The following is a 14,626-nucleotide window of genomic DNA, read 5'->3' as shown; positions in this document are numbered from 1 at the left end:
GTGTTCCAGAGTCTGGGGCAGCTACAGCTCTTTTTCTGTGGTGTGTATGAGGTGACCACAGGAGAATGGAAAGAGCGCTCGAGGTAGGAGCAATGGCCTGTGGGGTGGGTTCACCCCTACGTCTGTGTCCCCAGGTGGAGGGTTGGTGATGGATCTCATAAGATAATATGTACCTCTGGCAACATATAAAGCTATGCAGAGTACTGCAATCCCATTGGATCAATGCTACAGTCAGAAGGGAGGGTTGCTTCCTTTCAAGTTTTCTTTACTAACTTTGAAGTTTGTTTTCTAACCATCTTTTGTTATCAAATTTTGAAGACACGGTTCTCTGTAAGGCAGGGGAGAGCACAGAGAAGAAATAACAGGTCTTTGGAAGATGGTCTAGAAGGCTCTTCTAATTAGTCCTCCACCTTCCCATCATGAATCAAAATGATGATAACTACTTTCCTAATCCATGAACAGCCCTAGATATGGGTGTGAGGCAAAGAATGCAATACTGCCCCTAACACAGGGTCCTCTGAAAACCTCTACTGTGTGTCATGGTTGAGAAGTGCCTTTTCCTCCTCTTGGGTGCACTGTGGTGCTGAGGCATTGATGCCTATAAAATGATGGACCTCACAGGAGAGGCATCAGTCAGGGGACCCAGCCACCTGGGACACTGCCCTCTGGGCTCAGGCTTAGAGAGCTTGGACAAGTTCCTGAGCTACTGGGCCCCGCTAGCCTCTGCTTTCCTGCCTAACAATGTGAGGCCTTTTTTTTTTTTTTTCAGGTTCCACATTTAAGGTCAATGGGCAAAACCCCTTCTGTTATAGAGTCCAGTCTGGGCATTTTGTAACAGGGACATGACTAGGTACTGATTGGAGATCCTGAATCAGCTGGTAATGGTGCAGTCAGAAGAGCCATCTTAAATCAGCCTGACTGGAAGCCAACCTTCCTTTACCTCCCTGCTCTGGATCTCTATCTCCCCACCTCTCTGTTAAGTAGGACCACGCACCGCTGAGAAGATGCAGCTTACCAACCATAAGAGTCCTTTTGTCAGCAGACACCACCTCTCAGGTGAGAACTAGCTGAGGTTACACCACTGGGTCCCTGAAGGATAGTGTTCCTAACTGTACAGCTGAGCCAGCTCCTCAGCCACCTGCATGTAGGCAACCCACAGCCTTCTCAGGAGTCCTCTCTGGGTACATATTAAATAGCTGCTATTTCTTATGATTCCTACACAAATGAATTTGAGTGAACCACGGACCTTTTGGCAGGTCAGCACCAGCCCTACCCACCCTACCTATCCATCCCTGTACATTTTGTTGATGTCCAAAGCTGCTAAGATCACCCATGTCTGATCATCAGGCAAGGCGGTGGACTTAGATAGTTGCCCAATCCAGATGTGGCTTGTTAAGTCACAGACCCTTAGGTCCTCTGCCAGGACATGAGCTCCTTGTCTGAAAATATTTATGCTACTTCTCTTTGAATGTAGAATTATATATATATATATATATATATATATTCAGTTTTTCAAACATCAAGAATGCATGTAAACATATTATGTTTGTTTTGTGTATCAAGTCCTCTGAATCACAGAGGAGGCAAGGGCCAGATGTGTGGCAAACAGCAGCAGGCTGTTTCCTCAGGAAAATGGCCAAGAGACTTTTTAAAATAAAGGATTTACTATGATAATAAAGGTTATCTGCTACCATAGTCCAAAATGACGGCACCCAAATGCATCTGCAAAGAGACAGCTCACAGTCTAGCCCCAGAGCAGCCGTGATTGGGAACAGCTACTTCACCCAAATAAATCCCTAGGTCTCAACATTTCTTCTCTTTGTGCTGCTGTGGTCTGCTCTTAAATTAATGTTAAAATATGTATGCCCTAACTTGTGATTTACAGAATCGGTGACAAACAGTAAAAAGGACAGGCATGCCATAAAGCTTATGGATGGGGTGACGGCAGGCACAATGATGCCTCATAAAGAACGGAGGGGAGTAAACAGAGAGAGGCTGGCTAGGTGGCTGTGTGCACTGCATCCCTTATAAGCATCCCACGGCGCGCCCTGCTGCAAGGCAGCCCCGTCGTTAATTAGAACATCCGGCAGACGCTGCAATGTATCCACGCACCCAAGTGGATCTTCATTTTTCACATGCGGGGCCTTACTAATTAAAATCAGCTTTGCAATTAAACGTGGAAAATTGCGTTAAACTTTCAAGCGTGGTTAGGAAAAAAAATGCAATTATTTTTAGGGTGTTTTATTTCAATGCAAATGAAATTTCTATCTACATGAAACCAGGGAAAGCAAAGAGGATGGCATAGGGACTCTCTCTGTTCCTTCTCCTTTCTCTTTCTTTCTTCCTTTTTTTTGGATTATGGATGCTCCTCTCAGTTGCAAGCTGCAATGCTCCCCTATCTCTCAGCCAGTACCTGGCTGGGTTCCAAAGCTTTTAGTGAGTGCTCTCTGTCAAGGCATGAATAATATCACCCCGAGGCTGTTGGCAGAATCCAAATGAGGCATGCATACATCAGGAAGCCAGCCCTCCACTTTAGCTCCCAAGCAAGCTCCTGTGAAGACAGGCAATTATTCACCCACCGGCTGCCCTGGCAATCATGCTGGTGGGTGGAAAGGTGCGTGAAATGGAAGAGAATTTGAACAAGGAGTATGCACAACAAGCCAGAGAGGATCCAGTAATTTCCTAATAAAAAAAAAGAAAAGCTACCATTTGAAGCTTGTAAATTTAAAAATGCGAACTGAGAGATTTAGCTTAGTATTTCCTAAATTGGAGAGGGCTGAAATATAGCCATTCTCCTCTCCTAACTTCAGGGTGCTTGTGAGGTGCTCAGAGACCACAAGGCCAGGTTATGTTTAAGTTATCAGTTAAGGAGGAACCCATGCTCAACTAATACATGATTTTTAAATCTCAGTAAAGAGCTCAGTGTAAACCAACTCAGTTAGCTGTCAAATCGGTCCGGAAGGCTCATGAAGCACGCAGGTAACAAATGTGTCCAGGCTATGAGCCCTTGATTGCCCACACTTGGGTGTGTGGGAGGCTTTTATAGAAATCATTTATACACAAGCAAATTAATTCATTTCAAGCATATACGCCTAACAATTTTTGTGAGGAAAGTTGAAATTCCAATTCTTAAACCGTTTAATAGCACTATGCAGTAAGTACTAATAAAACATCATTATTATTTCATCTTTGGTTGGAAAATCGATAATATAGTAATGAAAATAGAGTAACAAGTATTTTGAGGATGAAAAATAGATTTCTGGGGAAATTTTTTGACATCTGGCTTTATAGTTCGTGTCCCAGGGTCAGTTCACAGCACACTCCAGATGAATGACAAAACTTTCGATGAGGTAGCTGGGCCACACTCACACAACCCAAGCTCTCTCTCACACACACATAACCCTCACTCACACCCCTACTTACACAACTCAGGCTCACACCCACACAGTCCACACTCGCACAGCTAGGTTCACACCCACAGAGAACCCACACTCACACAGCCCAGACTGGCAGTGGTTTCTTTCACTTGTCAGCAACTGAGCCAAAGAAATCCAGCCTTCAATTTCGGGGAGGATACCAGCGGTGTACAAAACCCAGATCCCACTCTGTGTCTGTCCTCTGCTGGGGTCTTTCCGAAGCCTATGCAGGGCCCTCTACACTTTCAGAGAAGTTCACAGTGAGCCACTTACGGAGTTGTTAAACATCGGGCTCTCACCTGCTCGGTAAGATCAGAAGGAAGTCATATAACAGATTACTGAACATCACGCCTGTGATGTTCCATTTCTCCCACCAAAACGTAACTGCTGGCATGCAAGAAAGGTCTGGTCTTTGACACTTTAAATGTGCACAGGTCCTACAAGCCAGCTTGGGCATGTGGGGTAAATATTGCAGTGGAAGCCAGGCTTTGGGACCTAAGACGACCCTTCGGGAACTCAGCAATACTGCTGTTTATTGTGTGTACCTGAGAAGGGAAGCTCTGATTAGACCGTACCTTGGGGATTCCTGGGTGCCTCTACACCCTCTTAGCACAAGGCAGGAAGTCTTAGAATAGTAGAGGAACAGGGTAGGTGACAAAAGGAGGCTATTTTCACTGTGCATGGAAGAGACCAGAAGATTCAGAATAGAAGAACTGCCTCCAATCCTTAGGGGACACTTTGTCAGGTCCCATCCTTGCATGCCTGACTTTGCTATATTCACAGCTAGTGACATGAAACCACATATGGGACCAAGGTCAGACTTGTGTCCACGGACTAGTGACAGTTCTGAAGGTCACCATGCTTCCTATCTGAAAGTGTGCTGAGAAGTCAAGTCCAGATTAACTGATGGGGGGCACCAGAGTGTCAGCGGAGCGTGGATCTCTGCTGTCAGTAATCCATTCAGATACACTTGTGCTTGGTGCCAAGAGGGTGTTGCTCAGAGGGAGTGATGCCATGCTTCTGCCAGACACCTGGACATCTTGCACCTGGGTGTATAACACCTGGGCAACTAAGACCTGGGCATCTAGCACCTGGGCATCTAGCACCTGGGCATCTAGCACCTGGGCATCTAGCACCTGGGCGTCTAACACCCATGCTTCTGCCAGACTCCTGGGCATCTAGCACTCATCTTTCTCATTTTTGTCCTGTCTGCCAGGAGTCTCATACTGAATTTAATATCATATGAACCATGACATATCCTGCATTTCTGATAAACTATGCTTTTATTTCTTTTATATGTTTTACTAGCTTAACTTTCAGTTTACCATCTAATTGTTCAGTTGGACGTAGGTTTACCAGAGATTATAAATTATTATGAGCGATTAACACAAGCAAATACCTACAAGTAGTTTATCTTTTGTTAAGACACAATATAGGAACTGATACAAAACAACCCCAAATGCATAATATAGCCCTACTCTGATCCTAATATTTAAATACAAATCTTAAACTGTGAATTGCTCTCAACTTACTGTCTCCATTCCTAAGTTTTACCTAGTGACTGCTTCTGCTATATTCCCCATTTCTCTGAGATCCATGCCCCTGTCTCCATCATACCAGGACACCCAACCTTCTCATCTGCCGTGACAGAGTTAGCATCTACAAGGAGACTTGATGGACACACAGAGCCTCACCATTCGTGCTTGCAAAGCAGAGACAGCAAACTAAAAGGGTGAGAAAGTATTGATTTTCTTGGGCATTTTCTTAATTAAAATAAAGGACTATAATAGACAGTATTTTACCATGGGTTCTTCCACACACACATATTGAGTTTTTTCTTTATAACATGAACTGCTGACAAGCGCCTCTTGTCATTTTGTGTGTGTTCAAAGAAACATTTCAACATGTTAACACTGTGATTCTCTGATTTCTTTCTCAGCCCATTTATCATCTGTGTAAAAGAGGGCTACGGATTTTTTTTAGTTAATCTTTTTTTCCTGCTGCATTACTGAAAGTGTTTATGAATTGTAGAAGTTCCTTGGTAGAATTCTTGGGGTCGCTGTGTAAACTATCATATCATCAGCAAATAGAGTTTGACTACTTCTTTTCTGATTTGTATTCCCTTGATCTGCTTTTATTGTCTTATTGCTCTAGCTAGGACCTCAAGAACTATATTGAATAGATATGGAGAGAGTGGACAACCTTGTCTTGTTCCTGATTTCAGGGGGATCACTTTGAGTTTTTCTTCATTTATTTTGATGTTGGCTGTTGGCTTGCTGTATATTGCCTTTATTATGTTTAGGTATGTTCCTTGTATCTCTGCTCTCTCCAAGACCTTTATCATGAAGGGATTTTGTGGAAGGCTTTTTCAGCATCTAATGAAATGATCATGTGTTTTTTTTAGTTTTTTTATGTGGTGTATTACATTGGCAGATTTCTGTATGTTGAACCATCCTTGCATCTGTGGGATGAAGCCAACTTGGTCACAGTGGATAATTTTTCTGATGTGTTCTTAGATTCGGGTTGCCAGTATTTCATTCAGTATTTTTGCATCATTTTGTTCATGAGTGAGGTGCCCATCAAAATCTCAGCAAAATTATTCACAGAACTTGAAAGAACAATACTCAACTTCATATGGAAAATCAAAAAAACTCAGGATAGCCAAAATAATCCTGTACAATAAAGGAACTTCTGGAGGCATCACAACCCATGACTTTAAACTCTACTACTGAGCTGCAGTACTGAAAACAGCCTGGAATTGGCATAAAAACAGACAGGAGGACCAATGGAACTGAATCAAAGACCGTGATATCAATACACACATACAGACACCTGATCTTTGACAAAGAAGTAAAAAATATAAAATGGAAAAAGAAAGTAAATTCAATAATTGGTGCTGGCAAAACTGGATATCAACAAGTAGAAGAATAAAAACATATCTGTATCTATCGCCATGCATATAACTCAAGTCTAAACGGATCAAAGACCTTAACATAAAGCCAACCACACTGAACCTCATAGAAGAGAAAGTGGAAAGTACACGTGAATGCATTGGCACAAGAGACCACTTTCTAAATATAACCCCAGAAGCACAGACACTGAGAGAAAAAAATTAATAAATGGGACCTCCTGAAACTGAGAAGCTTCTGTAAAGGAAAGAATGTGGTCAATAAGGCAAAATGGCAGCCTATAGAATGAGAAAAGCTCTTTACCAACCCCACATTGGGCAGAGGGCTGATCTCCAAAATATACAAAGAACTCAAAAAATTTGTCATCAAAAGAATGAATAATCCAATAAGAAAATAAAGTACAGACCTAAACAGAGAACTCTCAATAGAGGAATCTAAAATGACTGAAAGACACTTAAGGAAATGCTCAACATCCTTAGTCATCAGAGAAGTGCAAATCAAAACAACTCTGAGATTCCATCTTATACCTGTCAGAATGGCCAAGATCAAAAACACTGATGACAGCTTATGCTGCAGAGGTTGTGGGGAAAAGGGTACACTTCTGCATTGCTGGTGGGGGTGTAAATTGGTACAGCCCCTTTGGAAATCAGTATGGCAATTTCTCAGAAAATTAAAAAACAACCTTCCTCAAGACCAAGCAATGCCACTTTTGGCTATATACCCAAAGGATGCTCAATCGTACCACAAGAACATGTGCTCAACTATGTTCATAGCAGCATTGTTTGTCATACCCAGAACCTGGAAACAACCTAAATGCCCCTCAACTGAAGAATGGATAAGGAAAGTGTGGTACATTTACACAACGGAGTACTACACAGCAGAAAAAAATAATGACATCTTGAAATTTGCAGGCAAATAGATGGAGCTAGAAAACATCATATTGAGTGAGGTAACTCAGACCCAGAAAGACAAATATAATATGTACTCACTGATAAGTGGCTTTTAGATATAAAGTAAAAAAAATTCAGCCTACAATTCACAGTCCCAGAGAATCTAGACAACAAAGAGGACCCTAAGAGACACATTCATGAGTCTAATTTACATGGGAAGTAGAAAAATACAAGGTCTCTTGAGTAAATTGGGAGCATGGGGATCATGGGAGAGGCTAGAAAGGGAGGGGGAGGAAGGAAGAGGAGCAGAGAAAAATATATAGTTCAGTAAAAAACAATAAAAAAATAACACATGAACTAAGAGGACAGAAACTAAGTGAATTTGCAGCCTCAAGGAGAATGCATTTGACTAGAAATACATTGCTGAAAGGTTAGAAAGGGGAGATAATTTTCATCCATACGAAGCTCTATGTCTGCCTATCCCTAAGACAAGCCCTATATCTAAGTCACATCAGCAGCCTTCACAGGCACCACAACTGCCCTGGTAGACAGTGTGCAGGTACAGCGAGAATGGACAGGTCTCAGGAGAGGGAACTACTGCAGCAGGAAGTTGCTTTAAAACCAGGAAAAGCACCAGACAGTGATGGCCCATGCCTTTAATCGCAGCACTGGGGATGGGGGGTGCAGAGGCAGGCAGATCTCTGTGAGGTTGAGGCCAGCCTGGGCTACAAGAACTAGTTCGAAGACAGGCTCCAAAGCTATGTAGAGAAACCTTGTCTTAGAGAAAAACAAAAACAAACAAACAGAAACCACCCAAACAAACAAAAAGCAGAAAAGTCAAAGCTAGACACAACCAAAATCTAACCCTGACATACCAGAAGCCCTAAGATATTAAGATGCATTTTCTCTTGGCTTTGCTTAGCAGTTCTCACCAGTGACCTGAGCACCCTGGAGGTCACTGTCAACCAGATCACTCCTGTCTTGTGGCTTCATCAGTGGTACAGGGGAAACCAGAATCCAGACTTCCAGTCTGGAGCCATTGGCTTTCACCCATAGCACATTGCTGCGTACATACTGGTGAACATTTCCATTCAAACAGGAGGAAATGAATTGGGATCAGATGGAAACATCGTTTCTATGTGAACAGGCTTGTGGGGAACTTTTGTTACCTGGCACGGTTCTGAGTCTTTCCTCCCAGTCCACCTGGTTGCCTCATGCCAGGATCAACTTTGAAATGGAATATGAGAGCAAACTGCCTTCAGATCTCCCTCAGAAACCGTGCATAAGCAGAGCACACAGCCATGGAAGAAGGGAATATACATCATTCATGGCCACATCAATTCACACCTTCCAGGGATTCACCTTAGTAGGGAATCTGAAGGTGTGGTAGCAGAGTGGGAGAAGAGGGTGGCAACCTCTCCCTTGATCAGCACTCACTGTGGGCATGCCCTGAAATACCACAGCACAAACCCATATGCACGGCAATTATTTGTCCACAGAATCAAAACCAAAGGAATGTTTGTGGTTTTTCGAGATGTCTTTCTTTTTCTTTTTTCTTTGCAAATCTGTGGCTATGAAATGATTTCAAGCACAATTCCAGTTAAAATTTGTTAACCAAATTTAGTAATTTATTTTCATAACTGTGATAAAGCTCAACTATCTGCTAATGAAGAAATGATTAGGAGAAAATAGACGCCCCTCAGAGTTTGCCAACCATTTTTCTGTTGAGCACATAATGTTGTCTAAGACTAAGAACCTTACATGTGTGCTTTGCCACAGAGGAAAATTTATAATTTAGTTACCAATTTCATTACCTGATTTAGCAATTTACAATTTTATATGGTATGAATAATGATGCAACATATTAAACTTAATAATTTAAAACTAAAGATTCTTAAAGAAAAGTGGCCCATGCCTCCTTTGGTATTGTCATGGGGAAACCAGACAGCCATCTCATGATGGATGCTCATTAAGCAATCCCCAGTGTCCTTCTGTGCCATCACGGGGAACTGGGGAATGACTCACAAATTTTCCTTTGATTTCACAAAGTGACAATCAAAATGATAGCTTGATTTTACCCACAAATTACTGTTTCACTGGAGAGGAAAATAAAGAATGAGGACAAAGGAGAGGTCACCCTGAGTGTCTCCAACAGCACGTGACTCAAATGATGTCAGCCTGGCCATGGAAAGTTTGGAGAACAGGTTGACTTTAGTCCCCCCAACTTGACTTTGGAAAAATAAGTGAGAAAAGTATCCTTCCACCTTGTAAGCCCTCCTCGCCTATCGTGCCAGGGACCTTGGTACAGCAGGACCCACCTGTGTTTCCTGTCGGAGTGGATGTGAAGACAAAACATGGGTGTGACAGCTGGGTGACAGGAGTGTATAAGGTGCTCCTTCCTTCCAGCTGTTCTTCACATCCCCTCCCGGTTAGGGATGTGAGATCTAGTATTTGTGAGACTAACAGGACCATCTGTTTCTAAGACTATGGAGGTTATCTGTCCTAACTTTTATCCCCCTGCGTGAACATCTCCTGCAGCAGTCTGGACATCACCTCAGTCTGTCTCCCAGCACAAGCTCTCTCAGGTGACGGCGCCAAAGTTACTTCATAAAGCTCAACAGGTCTTATGTTAATTTACCTTCTCAGGTGCATGATCCTCAGCTAATAGAAGAAGAAATGAAGAAAAAGGGAAGGGGGTGGCCTTTCTCATGGATCATGGGAGGCCCCAAGCTCTCTGCATGCTGAGCATGGATTCAGAGGTGAGAATGTGAGGCTTATCATAATTTGTGCCTGTTTGTTTAATGTTGCCAACACTGTGACACAGAGTGACTTATGCTTTGAGAACTGTCTAGGAGATGGAAGGACATGGGGAAATAAGAGGAAAGAAGGTAAGGATGACATGCACTATATCCCCAGACACCTACCCACATGTCTTCACTTGCACTGGGTCTCTAAACAAGCCATCTTAGACAGCACATTGTGAAAAAGGCAGGCATTACCTTCTGTGTCGTGCATATTTGCCACTGACGTGACCACTGCCATCGCAGCCAGGAGTGGGACAGCTGCAACAGGAAAGAGCTGATTATATAGCTGCATGGGCTGCTGTGGGCACTGATGGCGGTAGGCCTCAGAGAGAGGGAGAAAGAGAGAGAGAGAGAGAGAGAGAGAGAGAGAGAGAGAGAGAGAGAGAGAGAGAGAGAGAGAGAGAGAGAGAGAGAGAGAGAGAGAGGCTGGGAAGCAGGGTGGGGAGGGGAAAGAGCACTGACCAAGGGAGGAGATGCAGGGATGCTTCCTGTCTACAGTTTCAGGGGAGTTAATTTTATCACTGTGACAGGCTATGAGTACGCTGCCAATGAGTTCCTATGTACAGTGCCCCCCTTCAGAGGCCTGAGCTTTCTCAACCACTGCTGGGAACACCTTTCCCCCACAAAGCACTGACCTGAACAGCTCTTGTATGGCTGGCTCCACAGGAACTGCAGAAAGATGGGAAACACAAACATTTACTGTGTGTCATCAGCACTCTTCTCCCGTGGGTAACTACCAAAATGGCAGTAGTGCTGGGGGTCAGAGTGAACTGTCACAGCAGCTCCTCGGGATGAAGGTCCCCATTCAACCTCCGAGACATGGCAAGTGCGGACTCACCTCGAACCCCTTTGGACCGTGTGCGATGGCGCTTCTCCTCAGCGTCCACGTCCATCTGGGAAGAGATTTTCAAGTGGTCAGTGCCCTTGTCCTGTGAATGCAGAGCAGCCGTATCTAACACTTCTGACATCCCTGCTACTGTAGTTGCCTTAATCCTTAATCCTGTGTAGTTCTATAAAGGAAGGCTGAACAGTCTGCAGTGTGTTCATCTAGGAATGGGAAGTGAACCTGGATCTAGCAATCACTAGGTCTCTGCGTGCTGCAGCCACAGACTTGGATGACTCTCCAGGGATCCACCTCTCCTCCTGAGGATTGAATTAGGACACCTTTGGTTGCCTGCACTGTGTTTTGTACCAAGAACATAATAGACACCCATTATGTTTACAAGAAGGCAAAAGATATCTAGATTTTCCTCGTAACCAACTGAGTTAATGTACCAAAGAGTTTGTTACTCATGCCGCTGGAGGCCTCATTCCCATGTTGCTCAATCTAAACCATCCAGGTTCTTTTTAGGGCCACAGATTTTGCCTGTGGCAGACACACTATATACATGGTATTTGACATGGAAAGGAAGCCCCAGATGACATGCTGCTAGCCTTTCTCCTCTCAGATATACCCTTTGTCATGTTATGTGTCCAGGTTCTACTTTATTAGAACCTTGTACCAATCTTGTAAGAAAATTTTTTATGTTTCTTTCATCTATGGAAAAATCCTACAGTTCTGAACTCAGGGATGGCAAAGTCACATATGCTGTAAATGTCTCTTTTAACCATAGGGACAAACAACCATAAGGTTAATATTTACTAATATCTTAGTAAATACCAAGTATTTCCATAATATATTAATTTATATTACTGTTATTAATATAATGAATATAAATTCACCCACTAGGCATATACATAATTCTAGTCAATATAGCAGAGGGTCTGATAAGAGGCTGACAGACACAAGCAGTAAAATCATCTCTCAGGTTATTTGATAATTTGTTAACTCCATCTGTGACTTCTTTGCCATGTCTAGTATGGACAGACTGATTCCTGGGCAGAAGGTGGCGGGCATGATGGCATATTCCATGCCTTGTCCAATGTACCTTGTATCAAACCCACTTACTCCTTTAAAAGAGACACAATAGAACAGAGCACTCAATAGACGCACATGACCTGGCTAGAGGCATGCCTTAGTGGGTGGACCTGCCCTTTGCTCAAACTTGGAGCATCTGCACTGACTCTCCATGGATACAATGTGGTGGTATCAGGGCAGCGCATACAATAAGGAACATAAGCTCATCCCATGAATTGAGTACCTATTCACAGGACCCGTTTGCTTCGGATACAGCACTGCACCTGGTTTAACATATGAAGGACAGCCTCAGAAAAGGAAGAGCTCTTGGGAAGTGCATGCTCACAGAATGCTACGCTACTTGAGAATCCCACGTCCATGTATGGAAAGAGACAGCAGCTCATCCCTGAACAAAGGTATTTGAAGTTAATGGATGGGTAGATAGGTGGGTGGATCCATTTTCTGAGAAACTGCAGGCCTAGTGGTAACAGTGGACAGGCAGTGTATTGAAAGGAACATCTCATGGATCAAAGACGAATAGTGGCCCTTGAAGGGAACACTGTGAAGCCGGTAGTGATCAGAAGGGGGACACTGGGCACGGCTGTTCAGAGGCCATGGTAGCCTGAGTAGTAGGGTGCATGGTAGACACGTAATGGAAGAATGAATGACTTAGCTGCACTCTGAGAAGATGGACGAAGAAGACTGGGCTAAGAGGACTTCCATGGCTGCCTAGACAGGCTGGCTAGGATGCTGCCCAGCTAACACTGTGGGCTGGTCCCTTATTCCTCGAATATGACTGTCTAGGGGAGGAGACATGGATGCAATAAAGGTACACAAGAGGCTGTTGGGGGTTTTTGTAGGGCACAGAAGTTTCTCAGGCATCTTTTGGGTCTCATATTACCATGGCTTCTCTCCAGCTGGACCCTATAGCCTAAGCAGAAAATCTCTGAGTGCGGGGCTCTAGTTTAAAGAGCACCAGAAGGCACAGACACATAGAGGCTCTGTGTTTGTGATTTAACATGAGATTTTCAAAATAAAAAAGATGTAGAAGATCAATGAGGCAAGTGAGTGAAGCCTGATGTAAGGGAACACTTCGTGCTCTGTAGAAACTGTGTATATTCTAAGACTCTGTGAAGTTACCCAGTGGGAGGGGACATGGAAAATCCTATTCTTTAAGGAACTTCAAATTGAATTAAAAGTGTGAGGGTAAATTGAGTTGAGCAATGTTCTCACCCAGGGATCATGAAAACTGTGGTGAAGACTGGAGGGGCTGGTGTTAGAGCTGAGCGTTGATGTCAGATGTCTCAGGTTAAAATGGAGTGGAAAAAAAGATATTCCGGGCAAAGGAAACAGAAAAAAAAAAACAACCCAGGTCATACTGTGGTGCTCACTAAAGGCTCCCGTCAGTAGGGTCTGCACCTGATTTCAGAAGAGAACAGCTGTCACTTCGTCTGTCACATTTATTCAGAATCTGGTGAGTAAACCTGTTCCTTCTGATGTTCCTGGCTGTAGTTCAGGGAAGGATGTCTAGTCCAAGGTAGGGCAGATCCTGCTCATATCTGGGGGCCTGGAATGGGATGGGAACACTGACTTTCACAGCTAGAGGCTCAGGTGGCCAAATAAGAACTACTTATTTTTTTTGCATTTGATTTTATAATCCTTTCTTCTTCTTCTTCTTCTTCTTCTTCTTCTTCTTCTTCTTCTTCTTCTTCTTCTTCTTCTTCTTCTTCTTCTTCTTCTTCTTCCTTCTTCTTTTCTCCTCCTCCTCCTCTTTCTCCTCCTCCTCCTCCTCCTTCTTCTTCTTCATTATCATCATCATAATCTTTATTAACAAGGTCATGTCAGCCCTTGTTGGCCTGGGACTCATTATGTCTACCAGGCTGCCTCCACATGCTGGGATTAAAAAGCATGTGTCACTACATCTGGCCCTTTCTGTATTTTTATTTGTTTGCACATATAGGTCAATTCTGCCTTTGGAAATTGACAGCCATTTCCCCACTAATTTCTTATTATGTAACCGCACTATGCCAGCCATTCAGAAAGGCCTCTCTTGTTCTGTACTAAATCTCTGTCACAGGCTCTACTTTCCCTCTGGTCTTGCTGGCTGATCCAGCACTAACCCTGCTGGAATGACAGTGTTTCTCAAATGTGTTTTATTTTCTATTAAACATTGTTTCTTGCAATGATAATTAAGTGAGAGAGATACTTTTTAAATGTTTAACCCAGCATTCCACACACAGAAAACACTAAATCAATGCTGAGCCTCTCTTTCTCTCCTTTCTGCTAAGGAAATCACAGGTGAAACATTTCCAGTTTGTCTGCATGCGACCCTTACAGATGCTTGTCAAGTGTCAACAGTGTGGTTCAGTTTCAGCATAATGGGTGACTGTGCAGCGGTATTTTCTAAATGTCACACCTAATAGTGTGACGTCACAGACCAGGTACTTCTGCAGGCTCCTTGTACCCTGTTTTAAGGAGTTCCATGCCCTTCACACCCTGCTGCCATCTTAGAAAGATGGTTGGTTTTCTTCTCCCTCTACTGAATGCCATCAGTGGCAACCAGAATCTGGGCTATTTGTGATTCGGGGGCTCTTAGGTCAAGAGCTGTAGGAACTTCCTTAGTTGTACCAAGGACAACTCCATGATGTTTTCCATACCCTCCTATGCCCTCCTTGCAACTGGAGATGCTAACCGCATTCATTGCCTGGGT

The 14,626-nt window shown here is 43.5% G+C and overlaps 1 protein-coding gene across 7 annotated transcripts in view; it reads right to left on the bottom strand.

The window, feature by feature from the left end:
• The window catches only part of Myt1l (myelin transcription factor 1 like), a 137,672-nt gene extending 126,760 nt beyond the window's left edge, over nucleotides 1-10,912 (bottom strand). For all 7 annotated transcript variants that reach the window (XM_038319056.1, XM_038319057.1, XM_038319052.1 and 4 more), the window contains exons 1-3: nucleotides 10,858-10,912; nucleotides 10,655-10,688; nucleotides 10,215-10,277 (exon numbers count right to left, since the gene is read on the bottom strand). In XM_038319056.1, the coding sequence (XP_038174984.1) occupies nucleotides 10,215-10,277; nucleotides 10,655-10,688; nucleotides 10,858-10,912 (152 nt within the window). The remainder of the gene's footprint in view (nucleotides 1-10,214; nucleotides 10,278-10,654; nucleotides 10,689-10,857) is intronic.
• Between the last annotated feature and the right edge of the window lie 3,714 nt (nucleotides 10,913-14,626).

The sequence above is a fragment of the Arvicola amphibius genome, chromosome 2 (assembly GCF_903992535.2).
Source record: "Arvicola amphibius chromosome 2, mArvAmp1.2, whole genome shotgun sequence".
Classification (NCBI taxonomy): domain Eukaryota; kingdom Metazoa; phylum Chordata; class Mammalia; order Rodentia; family Cricetidae; genus Arvicola; species Arvicola amphibius.
This window is presented reverse-complemented; position numbering and strand designations above follow the sequence as displayed.